The 21367-nt window shown below is 48.3% G+C and overlaps 1 protein-coding gene across 1 annotated transcript; it reads left to right on the top strand.

Moving 5' to 3' along the window:
• The first annotated feature begins 663 nt into the window (after positions 1-663).
• Positions 664-7391, top strand: ITPRIPL2 (ITPRIP like 2). Its single transcript, XM_040257055.1, has one exon. It carries the CDS (start codon positions 1154-1156, stop codon positions 2750-2752), a length of 1599 nt encoding a protein of 532 aa, XP_040112989.1. The 5' UTR covers positions 664-1153; the 3' UTR covers positions 2753-7391.
• Positions 7392-21367: the final 13976 nt, after the last annotated feature.

Raw genomic sequence — 21367 nt, 5'->3', positions numbered from 1 at the left:
CTGGCTCCTCCTCAATTTCGGGTCTCAGGAACCCACCGTCACCCCCTACAGAGAGCCTCCAGCTTCCGCGGGGCAGCCCCCACCTTGTCACAACCTCACACAGTTTTATTCCTTTTCACAGCATTTTTCTGCTGTGGGACGCCTCCTTCTTTTATGCTTCCCTCTTTTAAAAAGGCCGTTAAACTTTAGGAAGGGCATCATTAGTCCGGTCTATTTCGCTAACTGCTGTTTCACCAGCCCCTGGTCTGCCGGGCACACAGTAGGTATGCAGTAGGTATCGGTTTGAATAAAGGACGGCGGCACACTGGCAGCGGCCGCTTCCGCTCCAGGACCTGCCACGCCACCAATACCCCGCCGCCGCGGCTGGCTGGGGTGAGGGGGGCGGTTTCGGGGGAGGGCGGGGGGTCGACGGGCTCCTCTGCGCAGTCTCCCCCTCCTTCCTTTCAACGTCTCAGCGCAACTCTGTGTGAACACAACTCCAGAAAGCTCCCTGGACAGGCCACCGCCCCGCAATCAGAGCCTTTCTATCTGCCTTCGGGGAGGGAGGACCGGGGAGGCCAGCTGCCCGCGCGTCCTGAAGTCCCTCCCGCCGCCCCGCGTCGCTTGAAGGCGGAGGCCCTGGAGGGGGCCGACCCCGCCCGCCGGCTCGGCGCGCGGCTTCCAGACTCCGGCATTTCCTCCCCGCTAGCTGGCGCGGTCTCGCCTCCCCTCGGAAGAGGAAACTCCTGGGGCCGAGTAACGGGAACAAGCGCGGAGGGGAGCGGCGAGGGACCTCCGGGTGGGTGCCCCGCAGCTCCGGGAGGGCAGCCCCGGGTAGGCGGCGAGCGCGGCGGGACCAGAAGCTGGCCGCGGGCGGCGTGCTGGGGCGCGGGGCGGGGAGGGCCGCCGGGCCGGACGCCGTGCGCAGTCGGCACAGGGCGCGGCCGGGAGCCGGGGCGGGCGGGGCCGGCCGCTGCTGGAAGGAGCGCTTGAGCTGGGAGAGGAGGCCGAGCTGGAGGGCGGCTTTCCCCCGCCCGGCGACGGGGGAGCCGCCGCGGAAGCGAAGGAGACCGGGACAGTGGGGCTGCCCGGGCGCTGCGCGCATGCTGGGCCGGGGGCGCCGCCGGGGCTCGCGCCCTGGGCTGTTCCGCCGTCGCTGCCCCCGGCGCCCGGCATGTCGGTGCACTACACTCTCAATTTGCGCGTCTTCTGGCCCCTGGTGACCGGCCTGTGCACCGCCCTCGTGTGCCTCTACCATGTCCTGCGGGGAAACGCGGGCGCCCGAACCGAGCCCCCCGACGGCGCGGATGGCGGCTTCCCGCTGCTCAAGGTGGCGGTCCTCCTCCTCCTTGGATACATCCTCCTGCGCTGTCGCCACGCTGTCCGGCAGCGCTTTCTGCCCGGGCCTCCCCGCATGGGGGGCCACTCTGCCTTCTCGGCTAAACAGTTCCCCGAGCCCAGCCTAGACATCTTGCTGGAGAGTTACTACGAACACGAGGTGCGCCTGTCGCCGCACGTGCTGGGCCACAGCAAGGCACACGTGAGCCGCATCGTGGGCGAGTTGGTGCGGGCTGGCCGTGCCCGAGGATCCCCAGGCCCCATCCCCGGGGGAGCGCTGGCCTTGGCCTTCCGCGGAGACTTCATCCAAGTAGGGAGCGCCTACGAGCAGCATAAAATCCGCCGGCCCGACGGCTTCGACGTGCTCGTGCCGCTGCGCCTCCCTCCCCTGGTGGCGCTGGAGCCGCGGAGCCTGGGCGCAGAGCCCGAGCTGGCTCCAGCCTTTCACGGCTGCTTCGTGTGTGCACTCAAGGCGCCGCCAGGGGCTTCCGGCGGCCACTGGCTCCGGGACTGCAAACCCTTCTCCGACGGCTTCTGCGTGGATGTCCGCGGGCGGCGCCTCCTTTCGGCCACGCTGGTACTGCGCTGGTTCCAGGCGCACCTGCAGCGCTCCCTGGCCACCGTGCGCTACAGCCTGGAGGGGCGTTGTCGGGTCAGCCTGACCCCGGGCGGTCTGGAGCAGCCGCCCACCCTACACATCTTGCCCTGCCGCACCGATTACGGCTGCTGCCGCCTTTCCATGGCCGTGCGACTCATCCCTGCCGTCCATTTGGGCGACAGCGTCTTTCTGGTGGCGCCACCACCGCCACCCTCACCTGCCGGGCCCCTGTCGGAGCTCCCGGGAGGCCTGCGTGCCGATGCCCTGTGGGGGGTGAACACAGCGCGCCAGGAGCAGAAGCTGCTGAGTTGGCTGCAGGAAAGGGCCCCTCCAGGTGCCTGCTACCTCAAGTGCCTGCAGTTGCTTAAAGCTCTGCGAGACCTGGGCGCCCGCGGGCTGGACCCGACGGCCGCCGCGCAGTGGGGACGCATCCTCTCCTCGTACGTGCTCAAGTCGGCGCTGCTGGCGGTGCTGCAGCGCGAGGGGGGTCCGGCACCAGGCTGGGACGAGGCGCACCTGGGCGACCGCTTGGAGGAGCTAGTGCAGTTCCTCAGGGACTGCCTGCTGCGACGCCGGACGCTCTTCCACTGCGTCCTGGGCCCTGGAGGGGCGGCCACCGAGGTGGGCCCGCTACCCAAGGTACTGCGTGAAGCTGCCCCAGTTGACCTCCTGGCGGCTTTCGACCGGCAGGTTCGGGAACTCACAGCGGCGCGGTTGCTGTCCACGTGGCGAAGGCTGCCCCAGCTTCTCCGCGCCTATGGCGGTCCCCGCTACCTTGTCAGGTGCCCGCCACCCCGGAGTCAGCGCACCCAAGGGTTCCCTGAAGATGAACCATAAACCCTGTTAGAGCCCCCACCTGGCCCAGTGCTCCTGCAGCCCCACTCCACAGGTGGGGAGGGGATGGCAGTGAAGCCTGTTTAAAGCAAGGAAGATGACCTGCAGAAGGGGTTGGAATATTCAGAACGTGGCATCTGGCAGCTTAAACATCACCCCGGCTCCACCATCCAGATAATCATGGCATCTTCACACCCACCAGAGTGTCCTGGACGAGCTATGGAAAGACAGCCACCATTGGCAACTGAGAGTTGGTCCAAATGTTGGTTTGTGGGGAATGATCCTGTAGAAGGATTTAGCTTTTAGGGAGGTTCAGTAAAGCAAGAACTAGCTGCAGAAAAAGTTCCCTCTGCCAGTTGTTTAGAAGATCTCTCTTGCCCAATTTAAAGAAGCTAATGTTTTGTTTTGTTTTGTTTTGTTTTTGACATAACTACTTGGTAGGTCCTGGTTTCCTGGCTGTCTTTTTAAAAATCTGAACCTTTCTCTACAACTGAAACTGTAATTCTATTGCAGGGGCTCATGTTCTGAGGTAGAGTTTCCACTGTTCAGATAAATATTAAGGTATTTTTAAAGGGTCCCATCAAGGGTGTTTGACAGGATTGTGAAGAATTAAGTCACAGGTGTTGAGCGGCAGTCAAGAACTGGTTAGTGAAACTTTCAGAGCAAACAGCACTATATTGATCAGTTCTTTCATTTGGGGGTAATTGCTAGTGCCATGTGTGGCATCTGAAAGGGAGGCCAGTTATATTTGCTATGAAGGGAGGTGCAGTCTTGAAGAGCAGGCTTGCTCAACACCGCTGCAGGCAGGCGCCGGGATGAGCACTCATCAGCCCCTGCTGTGAGCCATCCTCAGGGCAGAGTGACAATGCTTCAGACAGCACTGGTGAGGGCAGAAAACATGTTGAGTCTCGAAAAAGATGAAGCTCACTCTGCCTAGCAAGGTGTCTCGCCAGGGCTTGCTGCTGGCTAGGGAGAGAAACCTTTTTTGTTTGTTCATTTTTGTTTTCAATTCTTTTTAGCAAACTCCTTTTCTTTCTGAGTTTAATGAGATGGTGAAGAGGCAGTGCCTGCTCTCAACCAATCTCAGTGATCCTTCGTGGTTGGGACATTTTGCTCTGATTGCCCAAGCAGCCTTTTAGTGGCCTGAAGGCCACCTTTGAGAAGCAGTTGGTTCAGCACAGGTCTTGCGGTGCATTTCACTTAGAGTTCGGCATCTCTGGGCTCTGTGCTTAAAGATCAGTTATTTCCCAGTCCGTCGACAGGACGAAGACAGCAGCGGAAGGCAAGCTAGGGGGAGATGGAGGGAGACAGCCCTTGTCAGCTGGATGCTCTTTCTTTTCTTTGGGCATAAACATCACCAGGCTGAGTGTATTTTGCAGCTTATCCATTCTGAAATCCCTCTGTCCTCCCAATTTTCTAATAGCTCTCAATTGCATCAGTCAACATAAAATTCACTTGAAGTTTAGAATGGGCCATCATCTGCTGAGTAGAAAATATAACCAGTCCCAGTGATACACTTTAGGTTTTTTAACTTTTTTTTTTTTAACAGAGATTTTTAAAGGTAAAACTTGGAAGACAGAAGTAGTCACATGAATTGGGCCATTGTTTAATTTCTGAGCTATTTGGAGGGAACTTTTAAAACTTTTTAGGGGCCCTACTTGGCCACTGTGGGAAAATAGTTGTGAATAGCTGACTTATAGGGAATCCTTCTCATCAGAACTGCAGAGATTTCTTAGTCCTTTGCAACCTTGGACTGCAAGAGAAACAGTTGCAAATGTGCTGTCCCTTTGGGGTTGCGTTGGGGACATTTCCCCTCGATACCACAAAGTCATTCCTAGTTTTTGAGGTCAGTGTTAGGTCGTAAGGTACTGCATTTAGCAAAGGAATCAGTCTACCAACTTCCTGCAAAGATATAAACTGCACAGTGTTTTTTTTTAAATTACTTTTTAAATAAATTTCAAGAGTAAGTAGATCTTTATATAAATATATATTTATAATGTTTCCATACTCAGCTACAATTTCCCCTGTAGTTGGAATAGGGGAAAGCGAGGCTATTGGGAGGGGGGGATTATAAAGCTTTAAAAGCTAAATTTTCCAAATATTTCTAGTTAAGTTGATAGGTTCCTTTTTTGAATAGCATTTTGATGTTTGAATCTAGTAACATACTTACTGTTCTTGTAGTTTCTTTGTTTTTTTTTTTTTTTTTAGGTTAATTACCCAAAGCCTCATCCATCCTCAAGATTTTTAAATTTTATTTTTTTTAATTAATGGGGCATTGTGTTTGTGAATTTTTAAACTATTAATGTTTTATTTAAATGCCATGCTGAGCAATTCTTCTCTGTACATGGTAACCAAAACCTTGGAGATTTCGATCAATTTTGATCAATGTTTAGTAATCCAAAACATGTACTGTGTACAAATGAAATAATATGGCATATTAGCCAGGTTCGTGATGGTTGCCCATGGCACTTAAATTAAGCTCAATTTTGTATTTTATTAGGGCTCCATCATGTCCTTGATCTGAAATATATACATTTTTGGTGTATACTTGGTACTGGAGATTCATATACGCAAATATTCTCATTCCAGAAGGCTCAAAATTGTTCATGCTCTGAGAAAAAAGATTAACTGTCCAGCCAGTGTCTGAAGAAAATGTTTTGGGGAGATGATTCAGCCTTTTTGCCGTAAGACACACTTCGGTAACTCCCACTGACCAGTCTTGGGAGCCATGTCGAAATGCTTGTGGGCTGAGAGACCGGATTTTTTTTTTTTTTCAAAATGAAACTGAAGCTGAAAGAAGGGAAAATATGAGCGAACAAAGAGAAATCTGAAGATTTCAGGAAGGAGGACTTAAGATGGATGTGAAAGGAAGAGCTGGGCAGAAGATTTCACTCCATGGGGTGAAATCACATGAGGGTGTGAGAGAGGTTTGGGTTAGGAAACTCGTTGTTTAGATATGTGCTATTTCAAAGCAGGGGTCGCAAACTCAGCAGCCTGCAGAAGCAAGACAGGCAGGTAAATAGGGGAGGGGTGGGTTGGGGGGTACTCTGCCCATCTTCAGGGGCATATTGCTCAGTTCTATGCAGGGAAGAGGGTAGAGTGGGGCTGGAAATTAAAAAAAAAAAAAAGGATTGTTTTTGAAAAAGGAAGCTTTCTGATTTTTAAACAACATAGTAAAAAAAAATCCAAAACACATGTGGGCCAAAAATACATTTGGATGAGCCTGGGGGCTACCAGTTTGCGACCCCTGCCTTACACAGTTAACCCCTCAAGTATGAATAAGGTTATATTTATTGTTATGGGTATGATGTAATATGTGGTTGGGGGTGATATTTCAAGTCTACTTTCTCTCTCAGAACTAAGCTTTATTGTAGAAACAAATCCCCCAAATTAGTACGGCCACAGGTAACACTTAACTTTCAATTCCCAGGAGGATTCTCCATCCTAGAGCTGAAAGAGTCAGACTGGACGTCAGGCCCCTGGGGGCCAGCTCTTAGCATTTCCTTCGTGGTGAGTTGGGCCTGAATTCCTTGGCTCTATCAGAGTCTGCAGATGAGTAATCAGGAAGGATTGTAGAATAACTTGTTTCTTCTTTATTTGTGTGTTATTCTTATTTTTAAATTAGATTTTGTTTTTCAGTAGTTTCCTAGCCTTTGGGATGATAGTTGGTGGCCGTGAACACCAGAGAAAAATGCCGGGGCCTCCCTACCAAGCTTCTCAGGCTTGTTACCAGCCCCACTGTTAAGAGCACTGTTTTGATCAGATGTTTCTCTTTCTGACTCAACGGCTCCCACCAAAACTGACATCCTAGCTGGAAGAATTAAACTAATAGCCTTCCAAAGTGTTTCCTTTAGCCTCAAGAAATAAGTCACTTTTTCTATAAAATGTGGTTTTTGATCTTGATGATGATTTAATTTATCATATATATACACAGGGAGGAAGATTATTATTATCCCTCCCCAGTGGTGGAAAAAATAAACCTCATGGACATTTCCATCATCCCTTGGGAGGAAAAAAAGTTCAGTGTTATCATTGTGGCATTTGTTAATTTTTAAAAAAAAAACTGCTTGTCTGTTTCTTAGACACTACTGTTTATTCTTTTTATACTTTCATAGCACATGATTTGGTGGGAATAGAGCAAGTATAAGTTGGGAGAGGATGAAGATATATGTGATCATCTGTACAGAGAGAATGGACTAAAACGCGCAGCTAAAATACACGTAATCTCGTTTTTTAAGTATCAGATATTCAGGAATATTGTGAGCACCGTTTACTTTTATTTTTAAAGTGCCTTGATTCAGTCACTTGACTTTAAAACATTCCTATTATTTTACTGTTATTTTTAGTGTGGATTTTGACCCTAAACTGTGTATTATGATGCTGTCTATCGGCTGCGGTCACAGCATATGTTTTGTTCCAATAACAGAGACCAAAAAGGTGATCAAATATGGTTCAGCTGCTACAGTTGTGTGATTAAAAGGTGCTTTAGTCACACCAAATTCCCATGGTCCAAACTGTCGAGGCCAGCCATTTGTTTTCTATTTCAGGTTGAAGTAAATTTGCACTTTTAATCATGTGGGTCATTGGGGACCTTGTTCTTTCATACTTTGCTTTATTAATAAAGGAACTTATAGAAACCTCTGGATTGAACATCAGATTTAGAGAGAGTTCTCATATTCTGGGAGGGCAGCGTGTGGCTATAATAGCTTGTGATTCCTTACACAGGCCACCTGCTTTCAGCGAGTGGGTGTATGGGATGCTTTTCCACACAGCAAAGATGGGATCATTGTACAGAATTGACATCGTGCATGGGTGGGGAAGGATGCCAGTTCATGGCTTGGGGTCTTGCCTTCAAGTCATTTTTTTAGCAAGAAGCTTCTGGCCCTGCCCTTCCTCTCTGCCTCCCACCTCCACCCGCCTCTACCCTCAGTTTGGCTCTCACACACCAAACACAACTCAAGTCTTGGCCTGTGGCTAATTTGTAGCTTAAGAATTTTGCCCAGAAATTTCTTAGCCCCCCTGCCCCAGGCCCTCTCCAAATGGTAAACATTAGCTAATAAGAAAAACCACAAGGCTTTGTGAGAGATGGAATCTCAGAGGCCGCTAGGACTCTTCAAAGTCTTTAGAACCAGGTGGAAGTTGGCTAGTTAAACAGCGGTTGTGTGGAACACTTGCCTAAGGGAAAGGGGTGTGTTTTGATTAGTTTTCAGCAGTTCGTTCTTGGGTGGCTCCTGTCCCCAGGGGGTGAGGACACACAGAGGTAACAGATAGGGTCTCTCTCATGAATTCACAAGACGCCGCAAGAGGCAGTCAGTTAAAGAAGTCATTTCCATGCAGTGTGGTGGGTGCTAGGTGGGAGGAGGGCCTGGATGCACAGAAGTAGTTTCAGGGAGGGCTGCTTGAAGGAAGCGATTTGCAGTGGAGATCCAAAGATAGACAGGAATTCGCTGATTAAAGGGAGTTGGGCTGGAGAGCAAAGCTTCAGACACAGAGGTGACAAGAGCAGTCAGTTTGGCTGGAAAGTGAGGGTGGGTGGGAGCAAGGGGGCTCCGGTGGCAAAAGGATGAGGTGGGAGAGGTAGGAAGGCACCAAGCCAGAGGGGTTCCGGAAGCCTGAGCTTCTCAAACTGCACTGTGCAAACCACCTAGGCATCTTGTTTGAATGTAAGTTCTTAATTCCACAGGTCTGGGTGCAACCTGAAAGCCCACTTTCCTCACAGATGATGGCTATGCTGCTGATGCAGGCACAGCACTTTGATTGCAAGGTTGGAAACCACACTGAAAGTCTGGACTGACCCCCAAGATACTGGCAATCCACCTTAGGAAGGAATGGCAGGGTCACATTTGAGTTTGACCCACTCTGAATTGCAAGGCGGAGAATGAAGAGGGTGGCAATTCATCTATTTTTATAAATAAAGTTTTATGGGAACACGGCCATATACATTCATGTACATACCATCTCTGGCTGCTTCCATTCTCCATCAGCAGGGTGAATAATTGCAACACAGCGCTGAAAAGAATTACTCTTTGGCCTCTTACAAAAAATGCTGGCTGGAAGTCATCTGATGCTGCCGTGGTCCAAGCCAGGCAGAGGGGTGGGGACAGAGACACAAGTTACTTTGAAGACAGACCAGTTTCGTGTTCGGGCCAGTGCTTTATCTTCAAGAGGGCTGTCTTCAAGTCTTGCGTCTTGTTCTTCTCCTCTGTGTGTCTGCAAGTTACCCAATCCTGTCTGAACCTCAATTCCCTCATCTGTAAAATGGGATTAATAATAGGAGTGAGTGAGATTAACTTGACGGTGTCTATAAAGGACTTGCCACATATTCAGCACCCAGTGTTTGTCAGTGTGGAACTAATTATTGAATGGAATTTCCCTTTGATCTGTCTCCAACCTCTTTGTCTGCTCCCTTTGGGCTCATTCTTCCTCCTCAGCAGGGTCCACCTGACCATATTTCTGCTCCCAGATTTTGTTCCTCCTACTCCTTGATGCCCGTGGTGTTCCCCTCTAGGGAAAGCTCTGACTCGGGTACCATGGTAGCCTGCTTATAAAAGTCACCCCTGTTCTCCAAACCTCCCTATCCCTCTGCCCCTGGCAAAGTGACTTTGCATTCTCTGCCATCCAGAAGGAAGCCTTTTCACCCACCCCTTGAAACTGAAACAGCTTTGTGACTTTAGTCAGTAGAATGTGGTAGAAAGGGCATTTTGCTAAATCCCAGCCTAGGCCTATCTGGTTCCAATTGTTCTCTTGGAACATGTGAACGACTGGCCTGCTGGGGAATGAGGGACCATGTAGCCCTTTTGCCAGAGGTGACCGCCACCTTCAAGATGTGATGGAGGCCATTCCAGATGAGCTTTCCCTTCCCACCCACAACCAAGCAGACAACAGAATGACTGAAGCGCTTGACCAGCCGAGCCCAGCCAAGACCAGCCCAGATCAGCAAGACTGCCCAACTGGCCTATAGCCACCAAGCAAAATTGAACACATTGTTTTAAGCTGCTGAGTTAGTGGTAGCTTGTAGCTCAGCAATACCCGAATGATTTGGAAGCTCAAAAAAAAAAAAAAAAAAAAAAGGTAAAGAGGGGCTGCCAGTGCAGTAAACAGGCAGCCTTGACTTCTATGCATTTGACCTTCAGACAGCCAGACTTTGATAGAAACCACCTTCCCACAGTGAATCCAGGTTTCCCTCATCTGCTGAAGCGCAGTGAGAGTGGGCTGAGTTGTGGCAGTGTTACCATCTTTTGGGGGGCATGTTTACACAGTTGTTTGTGTTCCTGCATTTGCCCTTATCTCGTAAAAGCAAATGGAAGCTGGAAAATGAAAATGCTGACTCAGGTGACAGCATGCTGTAGGTCTCAAAAGTAATGCAACTGACACTCATTCAGTGTCCCCTCATGATTAAGCTTCAGCTTCAGTCAGATGCTGGCTGATGTTGAACTTTTGGGTGGTGTGTTCAACTGTAAAGGAAAAAACAACAGTGATAAAAAGCATGTTGGGAAACTATCACTTAGGGAGACATTTGGCCACAACCTATAAAAACTTAACCTATAAAAACTTAACCTATAGTGACTTAACTTATTTTTCCTCATCATCTAGAAGCCTGGAGGTAGGCAGCCAGGAGTTCAGGGAATCAGGGACCCAGGCATCTCTTTGCTCTGCCATTCTGGATATTTTCACTTTTATCCTCATTCCTGTTCTGTCAAGCTGCCACAGTGGCTACTTCAGCCATGGAGAAGAGAGCCTGGATTAAGGAAGGCAGTAGATTTCCCTGACATCTCATTGGCCAGAATGGTGTCACATGACCACTCCTAGCTGCAAGGGAAGCTGGAAACAGAGCCTGGCATTTAGCAGCCCTGAGCAAAATATGAAAGAAGGATCCGTATTAGTGAATAAATAAGATTCTGACACAGAAATGCTAGAAACAAATAGCAGAAGACTGTGTCAATGAAATGAGAAGTAGTTGGGGAACTTATAATTCCATAATTATATAATCTATGTCCATCCAGAGGCCTAGCATATAATAAATGTCATAAATATTCAAACTGAGTGAGTGCATGAGAGTTGCTCAGTCGTGTCTGACTCTTTGCGACCCTAGGTACTGTAGCCTGCCAGGCTCCTTTGTCCATGGAATTCTCCAGGCAAGAATACTGGAGTGGGTTGCCATTTCCTTCTCCAATTAGGATAGAAGTCCCAGCTCTACTACCATCCCCTGACTATAATCTTTTAGGCAAGTCCATCAACTTGTCTGAACATCAATTTCCTCATTTGCAAAATGAGGTTGATAATCCCTTTTATTGGCTTATTGGAAGAATCAGAGTAATGCCTGTGGGGTTGAGAAGCACTACCAAATGTTAGCTACGGTATCCTAGGAGTGGTAAGGTGAATCCATGTCTTAAGGGAAGGGGCCACCCTGAGGCATTCTGCCCAGAGCCTCCCCAGTTCCAAACTTCGGCATTGGTGGTTTGATGGTAGAATCCTTGCCTCCCCATCATCAAGCTTCCTTTCACACAGGACTGTGAGTGAGTGCACTTGTGAATATTTGTTGTACATGTTCCTAGAAAGGAGGACATCCAGTGAGAGATCCATCCATACTTGTATCTTTCTTCTGAATTGTGTCATCTTCTAAGCCTTCTCCCCACTTCATTCCTTAAATGAAATTTGAGTCCTGGTGGAAAGCTCTGGCTAGTAGTTCTCAGGCCTGGCCTTGGCTACACAAGGGGATTTGTAAAATTATCCACGCTCAGGACTCCATCCTGGCCCAGTGATGTCAGAGACTCCCCAGGTGCAGCCCAGGCATGGATACAGCTCTGTGGATGATTCTAGAACGCAGCCAGGGTTGTGAACCACTGACTTAGGTCAGATGGCTCCTCTGAAACCTTTCAATAGAATAGGATCTCCCCACCAGCTACTGTGGAGCCACCAGCTGGTATCTGTGAGGTTTGCTTTGTGACAGAGATAGGCCCCTGAAAGGGTAGAGGTGGTGGTGTGGGAATAAAACCCAAGGACAGAACTCTATGACTGGAATGTACAAGGCAGAATATCACTAAACGGGCACAGGATTTAATGCCACTAGCAGTTCCCTTTATCTACAACCCCAGGGATATGGAAACATTTTTTAAAAAGGCATCAGAGTCACCCTGAAACTTCTTGCGAAGAAAAGCCTCTTTAATAGAAGGGACAGTTCCCTCATCCTCTTTGTCTTCTAGCCTGGAGAAAACACACATCATACACAGCCTACGTTCCCCAAATGCTGGCTCTTTTCCTGAATAGTCAGTGGTTTTGTCTGCACTTCGTCTCAGTGTCTCCCCTCCCCCACTGCCATCTTGGATGCAGTGACTTTGAGCCAGCACTTAAGAACAATCGCAGTCCATCAAATCATCTTCCAATGAAGTCAGGGAAAAAAAAAAATATTAGGAGTCCCACTGTGTGCCAGACTCAAACTAAAAGCTTTTAAGGACCTTATCAAAAGATGTTTATCTTTATGGTTTATTTAATTATTGGTCTCCTCGAATTCAGAGCTAAGCCTCTGATGGGTGGCTGTTGAGCCTTATCAAAGTGAAACCATTAAAACGTATTTCAGTAGAGCACAGGGGACTGTACTCAGTGCTCTGTGGTGTCCTAAATGAGGAGGGAATCCGAAAAAGAGGGGATATATGTATACATATAGAGGATTCACTTTGCTGCACACAAACTAACACAACAATGTAAAACAACTATACTCCAATAACAATATTTTTAAAAATTATTTCAACCATGGAGAAAAATGGTTGTGACATTTTAAGATGGGGCCTTCAGGGTCTTGTATGGCAAGAAACTGCACTGAAAATATTGCGCGATATTTTAAGCAAAGGATTTGTGATGACTGGTTATTTTTCTTCCTCTGATAAATACCTGATTTTCAAAAGCAGTCTAATCAGTAGGAATCTCCACTTTCCAAGCCTTCAAAATGCATTCAGACATCCTCACACGAAACCCAGACCCATGAGAATGGCCAGGAAGTCTGAGCCTTTCCTATGTGTGGCCGAGACTCTTCTGCTGCTAGCTGAGCATCCCTGAGCAGCCCAGTATCTCCCAGTGCCCCTGGCAGGTTGACTGGGCTGAGCGGCTGGCTCTGACCATCGGGTAGGGAGCAGAAGGGACTGGTCATGACCCTGCAGTGGCAGTGAAGGCCACACATCAAGATGCCAGCAGCACAAGATGGAACTGAGAACAACTGCTCTTGCCAGACACCTGATTCATGCTTTGAGTGAGAAATCCACCTTTGTGGTGCTGGGCCTCTGAAAGGAAACATCAGGGTTGATGGTTTCAGCAGCATAGCCCAGCCTGACTTAACTAGCACAAGAGACTGTCCTTGCCTAACCCCGTTTTAGAATGGCCTAACCCCACTGAAAGCCTTTCAAATTCATGCGTTGATTAAAAATGAGGAGCTGTTCTTCCCACAGTTCAGTTCAGTTCAGTCGCTCAGTCGTGTCCGACTCTTTGCGACTCCATGAATCTCAGCACACCAGGCCTCCCTGTCCATCACCAACTCCCGGAGTTTACTCAGACTCACGTCCATCAGGTCGGTGATGCCATCCAGCCATCTCATCCTCTGTCGTCCCCTTCTCCTCCTGCCCCCAATCTCTCCCAGCATCAGGGTCTTTTCCAATGAGTCAACTCTTCGAATGAGGTGGCCAAAGGATTGGAATTTCAGCTTTAGCATCAGTCCTTCCAATCAACATCCAGGACTGATCTCCTTTAAGATGGACTGGTTGGCTCTCCTTGCAGTCCAAGGGACTCTCAAGAATCTTCTGCAACACTACAGTTCAAAAGCATCAATTCTTCAGCGCTCAGCTTTCTTCACAGGTCCCAGATAATTCCAAATTGTGAAGTTTTGCATCTCCATTCACTCATTCAGTAACTGATTATCGAGTGCCAACCGTGTGCCAGGCCCTGTACTGGCCCTTGGGACAGAGTGGCTAGCAAAGCAGACACCATCTCATTTGGCTGCAGCTTTCAGTCTGCTGTAGGAGACAGACACTTATCAAATAAGCCTGCCAGTGAGTGCTGTATAACTAATAGAGGTAGCAATTTTGAAGGAAAGAAACAGGTTTCTATGACTCCGTAAATCAGGAGTTTAAGGCAGCCCTGGTGGGGATTAGGGAAGACAAACTGCAAATCTTGGAGCCCAGCACTGGAACCCATGGGGTCTGTCTCAGAGTGTCACCTTATAGAGCATTTACTGTGTGGAAAGCTCCTTGTCAAAGGCTAGATGCACAGAATCCTCATTTGATCGTTGCAAACAGTCCTAGGAGGTGATGCTAATAGCATCCCCATTATACGAGTAAGGAAGGCTGAACGCCCCGATGCCACTTGGTAAGTAAATGAAGACGGGGATTTGAACCCACATCTGCTGGCTCCCAAGCTAACACTTGATGCATTTCTGGCCACCGGCAAACTGAGCCAAGGAGGTTAGTCATGCAGGAAGTAGCCCCTCTGGAGTCCCACGGTGGGGGATCAAAATGAAACCAGCAGGCAGATGTTTACAAGTTGCCTGGAAAAGCCACCCGCTGCAAGAGAGGGATAGCTTTCTCCCCACAACCACCCCCCAGCCCCTCCTTAAAGCTCTGGAGTTCCTTTTTCATTTTTACCGCAGCTCCCCCGCCGCCCCGCCCCGCCCCCAGGGGACTGACTTCATTTTTCTTTCCGCCAACAGGAAGCCCTGGACTCCGCCCTACAGTAGCCCAGCCACGATGGCTTCCCTCCAAACTCAGCCCAGATGCAAATGATGGGACCGGCCAGCTCTCTCTGTTCTCTTGATTTTCTCCCATGGTCCCCTTTCTCCTCATAATAGAAGCAGGAAGGAGGGGTGGGAAGCAGTCGTTGAAGCATCAGCTGTTACAGCTACACAGACATACAAAGTATACCTTTATATCATATACTTTTATATCATGCTTCACATGTACCACAGACATGCACACTTGACCTTACACACATGTACTCATAGCTGACACTTTTATATCATATACTGTATATCTAGGCAGTTTTCTGCCCCCGTGGGCCAAATCCAGCTTGTTTGTATAAATAAAGTTTTATCAGAACATAGCCACCCTGGTCACTGTCTCGGTTGCTTTTGCGCCCAGCAGCAGTGCTGAGTAGTTTTGACAGTGACTATATGGCCCCCAAATCTAAAATATTTACTCCCTGGCCCTTCACAGGAAAGTTTGCTGATCCCATGTTCTAAGTGTTTGAAAACTCTATGAAGTAAATTTATCTACTGCTGCATAACTAACCACCCTAAAACTAAGTGGTTTAAAAATAGCCACTACCATTATTATCTCTCAGGAGTCTGTTGTTAACTGAGCTCTGCTGGGAGTTCTGTTATGGAACTGAACTCGGGTCCACAGCACAGCAAAGCCACACCAGGCTGTAGTGAAGGAAAGTGCAACGCTTATTGCAACATATCAAGAGAAGAGAATGGGCAGTTTGTGCTCAAAGTCCAAAGCTCCTCAACAGCTTTCAGATGAGGGTTTTTAAAGACAGTATTAGGAGTGAAGGTTGCAGAATACGTGATCAGCTGGTGGACTTTCTTCTGATTGATTGGTAGTGAGGTAACAGGGAAGTGTTTTAGGACCTTCTGGCTCCAACCAGTCTGGGGTCTGCATGCTTGTGGTCAGCATGCAGTCACCATCCTTCAGGCTGGTGGGAGGTATCTTAGTTTCTGTAGAACAAGTCGAAGATATGCATCAGACTGTTACCTACACCTCTTCAGGAGGAACAAGGAATCCTGTGACCGTATTGTCCTCCCTTCTCTGATCATTAACTGCTCCAGTTCGCTCTTTGGAACCCAGGGAAAGCCTAAGAGACTGAAGCTTTTTCTACAAACAAGAAGTGGAAGAGGTTGTACCCACGAGGGCCCCGCAGAGTCCTTCTGAGGTAGGAGATAGACTGGGCTCCAGGTTGGACATTTACAATCAGTCAGCCTCCTCTTTGCATTTCCTGAGGCAAGTGATACGTGGACTCCGGTTGAGGAATTCACAACCAGCCCCCTGTTGGAAGTAACAACAGAAACAGGGTAAATAGCCAGTCTTTGTCTCTTAAGAACATCTCAAGAGAATAATCATGGCAAGGACAAAGAGAGGCAAAAACCCTGACTGAGTAAAGGATAAGGGAGACACTACACAGGCACAGAAAGGCTTCTCAGAGTCAAGTCAGGGGATAACTCCAGGCCATAATGAGTCTTGCTCCTCCCAGAAGCCTTCACTTCGAGATCCATCTTGGCTGAGAGGTGTGTGCCCATCTTAGGAGAGGGCCCTAGGGTAGGTCAGGTGTGGAAAAAGAAACCAGATAATTGGCCTGAAAGGAGACAAAGACTGGGAACGACTGACCTATATAAATGACTTAACCGCGCTTTACTGCGCTCCTCCTGCGCTCCTCCTCACTAGGAGGGACACCTACACCTTTTCTCAATGGGTGTGCATCCCTGCCTTGCTTCTATCTCAACTAAACTGTTTCTCTGTGTGCTCTCCCACTTGTTGTACTATGTCTAATAATAAACTTTGTACCTGCATTTACAGTTTCCGCCTCTGTGATAGATGCATTTTTCACAGGGGCAAAGATCCAGGGAAAATTAGCTTCTAAAGCCTCTAGCCCTTGCTGGTCTGGAGGCTAGGATTCCTGGTTTCCATCCAGGCTACCCAGGTGCAATTCCTGGGCAGGGAATTAAGATCTTGCTTCATGCCACTGCTCACTGCTGCCTCACTTCTCAGGTTCAGTTCAGCTCCTTGTAACATCAATTGGGACCACAGGGCCATCCAGGCCCATCCACTGGATGGGCGTGCCTCAGTTTCCTTCTATGTGGCTTCACTGTTTGGCTCTAGCTTCTCATGATTAGGCTACTGGACTCTGAGAGGAAGAGTTCTGTGTGTGCAAATGCAGAACTGCAGATCTGGTATGGCCCCGATTCCATAGGTCAGAACAAATCATAGGTCCAGCCCAGTTCAAGGGAAGTGACGTGGACTCCACCTGTCAATGGCAGGGGTAGTAAACAGTTTGTGGCCACCTTCTACCCACCACAGTAATTACTGTTATGCCCAGAGTCCGAGTCCCCAAAACTGAGAGAATAAGACGTCCACAGCAATGCAAAAGCATAAAGGGGTTTATTACTAGCTGGAGCCAGGGCCTAGGTTTCATCCAGCACAGTGGAATCTGACAAAGGCCCTGAGCTCTGAATCACATATACTCTTATACAGACGGTTCTTTGTTTCTGTAACAGCATAGCTGATTGGTTAAACCATGCGCGCGCGCGCGCGCGCGCGGGACTTTTAAACCTCGCATCCCTATCTGGATTGGCTCGGGTCTGGCGCAGGCGGGGGCTATGGGGATTTTTCTGATTGGTCGAGCTACACTGCCTGCGGGAGTTCCCAGAGCCTCGGCTTTTCTCAGGCCTAGCTTGCCCCTGAGTGTCTGTCCTGGCTTCCGTTTGGTCCTAACATTACTTATCTTCATTTTAGACATAGGGAAACTGAAGCACAGATAGGTTAAGTAACTTGCCCACCAACACCCAGCTCATAACACACCCTCATACATGCCCACTCACACAAATATGGAGGTGCATACGTAGTCACACGTCAAACATATATCCACCACATACATCCCCAGTTCATGTACGTGCACACAATTACATCCTCATATAGACTGTCGACTTGAAAAATGATCACAGCCTATAAGTTGAGTTGTGTTTTATCTGGTGGGAATTTTTAGAACTTCAAGCCAGGGAGACAGTATGCCAAGTAACCCTGAGAGAAATGCTCTGAGGCAACGGGAGAAGCCAGGTTATACAGAAGTTTTGTAACAAAGGGCAGGTAGTCTGAACATCAAAAGATTATTGTTAATTAAGAAAAACAGACATCACAAGTTAAGGAATTTAGCGCTTTTATATGTATGGGAAGATGCAAGAGTCTGGGCTCACTGAGATCATTCCTTTCACACTTAGCTATCCGGGGCCAGTATCCTGTGTTCTTCACTTCCTGAGCTCCCTTGGGGCTCACTGTAGGGAGTGGATCGTAGGTATTCTTCCCCTTCCTGAGTGCCCTTAGGACTCAGAAACTCACATCAGAGGGCTGGAATCATTGATTCCACTGTGACAACTATGACATCCATGTTTATTGATATGGCAGGAAACATTCTAATTATCAACACCAAATTCTTGTGCAAATTCATATACACACATTCACATTTGCACGCAGACATTCATATACACACACTCCTGGCACACACACCCCGTCACAGATTCCATCCCCCACTCTCACTTACATAATCACGCCTATCCACATGCCCGTACACACACACACACACACACACAGTTTCCTCCCTCTCCACTGACCATAGTAACTTCCTTCAGTAATTCGGAGGACCTTTTCCTCCCCGTTTCTGCACAGGGTATTGTCCGCATGCCAGAAAGCCCTGTGCCTTCCCACCATTGTGCAAAATCTCTCTCTACCACCACTGCAAGGCCTATGGGCCTGGGACCTTCGGTCCCCAGCCCTACTTGCAGTGGCCATAGGACTTGAGACCCAGCTGCCTCAAGCTGATGTTCGATGTGGAGGAAATCACTGAGAAACAGGAAAGCAAAGTACATAGCCTGGGGTCACACAGCAGAAGCCATACCCCCTTCCCTGCAGCACACCCTGACCTCCCAGCATGCAGCTGGGTCAGACACTGGGGTTCAGTGGTGCCTGATGAGTGAATGCGTTGGAAGCACTTGTTCAGTGTTGTTGTTTTTTTTTAAATACTTTGTTCTTTTAGAACACAACAAAATTGACTGAATGGTATAGAGAGATTCCCATGTACCCACTGCCCCCTCATCATCAACATCCCTCACCAGATGGTACATTTGTTACCATTGATGGACTTCGTCAACTTCAAAAATTGTCACAACCTAGAGATTGAGAGTTATGTTTTATTTGGTGGGAATTTTCAGGACTTCAGGCCCGGGAGGCAGCATCTCAAGTGATCCTGAGAGAACTGTTCCGAGGAGGTGGGGGGAGGAGTCAGGTTATGCAGAAGTTGCAGCAAGGGACAGATAGTCTGAACATCGGAAGATTATTGTTAATTAAGGAAAACCAGATATTTCAAAGAATTTAGCACCTTTCTATGCATGGGAAGATGCAAGTGTCTGGGCTTACTGAAATCATTCCTTTTATATGCATCTCAGCTACTCATTTGAAAAGACCCTGGTGCTGGGAAAGATTGAAGGCAGGAGGAGAAGGGGACGACAGAGGATGAGATGGTTGGATGGCATCACCAACTCGATGGACATGAGTTTGGGTAAACTCTGGGAGTTGGTGATGGACAGGGAGGCCTGGCGTGCTGTGACTCATGGGGCCGCAGAGAGTCAAACATGACTGAGCGACTGAACTGGACTGAACTGAACAGCTACGTAGGGCCAGCATCTGTGGTTTGATTATTCACATCCTTAGTTCCTTGTTCATCGTAGGGAGTGGCTCAGCTTGTGGTGGCAGCGCCATGGCTGCCAGATAGCAGCTATTGTTCTTCCTGGGCTCAAAATTCACATTTGGGGCGCCAGAATCAAGGATGGCTGTGACATCCTTGTTTAACCATATGGCAGGGAATATTCCCTCTCATAACTTACACTGACACATCATTATTACCCAAACTCTACATCAGGGTTCACTCTTGGGTTGTACATCCTTTGGATTTGGACAAATGCCTAATGCTGTGTACCCACCATTCTGTAGCATACAGAGTATGTCCATTGCCCTGAAGTTCCTCTGTGGTCCACCTGTTCATCACCCTCCCCTCCCCCACACCTGATCTTTTTACTGTCTCCATATTTTGCCTTTTCCAGAATGTCTTATAGCTGGAATCATACAGTATATAGCCTTTTCTTATTGACTTTTCCCATGTTATATTAATAATATGCCCCTAAGTTTCCTCCCAGATGTTCAAGCTGGTTTTAGAAAAGGCAGAGGAACCAAAGATCAAATTGCCAACATCCGATGGATCATCGAAAAAGCAAGAGAGTTCCAAAAAAAACATCCATTTCTGCTTTATTGACTATGCCAAAGCCTTTGACTGTGTGAATCACAATAAACTATGGAAAATTCTGAAAGAGATGGGAATACCAGACCACCTGACCTGCCTCTTGAGAAACCTGTATTCAGGTCAGGAAGCAACAGTTAGAACTGGACATGGACCAACAGACTGTTTCCAAATAGGAAAAGGAGTATGTCAAGGCTGTATATTGTCACCCTGCTTATTTAACTTCTATGCAGAGTACATCATGAGAAACGCTGGGCTGAAAGAAGCACAAGCTGGAATCAAGATTGCTGGGAGAAATATCAATAACCTCAGATATGCAGATGACACCACCCTTATGGCAGAAAGTAAAGAGGAACTCAAAACCCTCTTGATGAAAGTGAAAGAGGAGAGTGGAAAAGTTGGCTTAAAGCTCAACATTCAGAAAACGAAGATCATGGCATCTGGTCCCACCACTTCATGGGAAATAGATGGGGAAACAGTGGAAACAGTGTCAGACTTTATTTTGGGGGGCTCCAAAATCACTGCAGATGGTGATTGCAGCCATGAAATTAAAAGATGCCTACTCCTTGGAAGGAAAGTTATGACCAACCTGGATAGTATATTCAAAAGCAGAGACATTACTTTGCCAACAAAGGTCCATCTAGTCAAGGCTATGGTTTTTCCAGTGGTCATGTATGGATGTGAGAGTTGGACTGTGAAGAAGGCTGAGCGCCGAAGAATTGATGCTTTTGAACTGTGGTGTTGGAGAAGACTCTTGAGAGTCCCTTGGACTGCAAGGAGATCAGTTCTGGGTATTCATTGGAAGGACTGATGCTGAAGCTGAAACTCCAGTACTTTGGCCACCTCATGTGAAGAGTTGACTCATTGGAAAAGACTCTGATGCTGGGAGGGATGAGGGATTGGGGGCAGGAGGAGAAGGGGACGACAGAGGATGAGATGGCTGGATGGCATCACCAACTCAATGGACATGAGTTTGGGTAAACTCTGGGAGTTGGTGATGGACAGGGAGGTCTGGCATGCTGCGATTCATGGGTCCGCAGAGTCGGACACGACTGAGCGACTGAAGTGAACTCAAGTTTCCTCCAAGTCTTTTCATGACTTGATGGCTCATTTCCTTTTAGTGTGGAAAAATATTTCATCTGGATGTACCACAGCTGATTCACCTACTTCAGGACATCTTTGTTGCCTCAGAATTGATTTTTATTAGTGGTTGTCCAGAGAAGATAGAATAGAAAAGTTCTTCAAATCTTATGAGTCAGACACCAGGGATGTTTTAGAGACACATCAGGGAGTTGGTGATGGACAGAGGAGCCTGGCAGGCTGCAGTCCATGGGATTGCAAACAGTTGGACACGACTGAGCAACTAACACTTTCTTCTTTCTTCTCTACTTTCCCTCTCTATGTGGAAATTCATTTCTACACAGTTGACAGGCCAGGACCTTGTCACTGGCCACCGTCCCTGGTGGTCTAGTGGCTAGGATTCAGCCCTCTCACCGTGGCCTAGACTTCAGTGTTTGGCTGGGAACCAAAACCCTGCTTCAAGCCGCTGCAGGCCAAGACCACCCGAGATCACACCAG

The sequence above is a fragment of the Oryx dammah genome, unplaced genomic scaffold (assembly GCF_014754425.2).
Source record: "Oryx dammah isolate SB20612 unplaced genomic scaffold, SCBI_Odam_1.1 HiC_scaffold_2, whole genome shotgun sequence".
Lineage (NCBI taxonomy): Eukaryota > Metazoa > Chordata > Mammalia > Artiodactyla > Bovidae > Oryx > Oryx dammah.
Note: the sequence above shows the minus strand (reverse complement) of the source record. Positions and strands in the feature narration are given on the sequence as shown.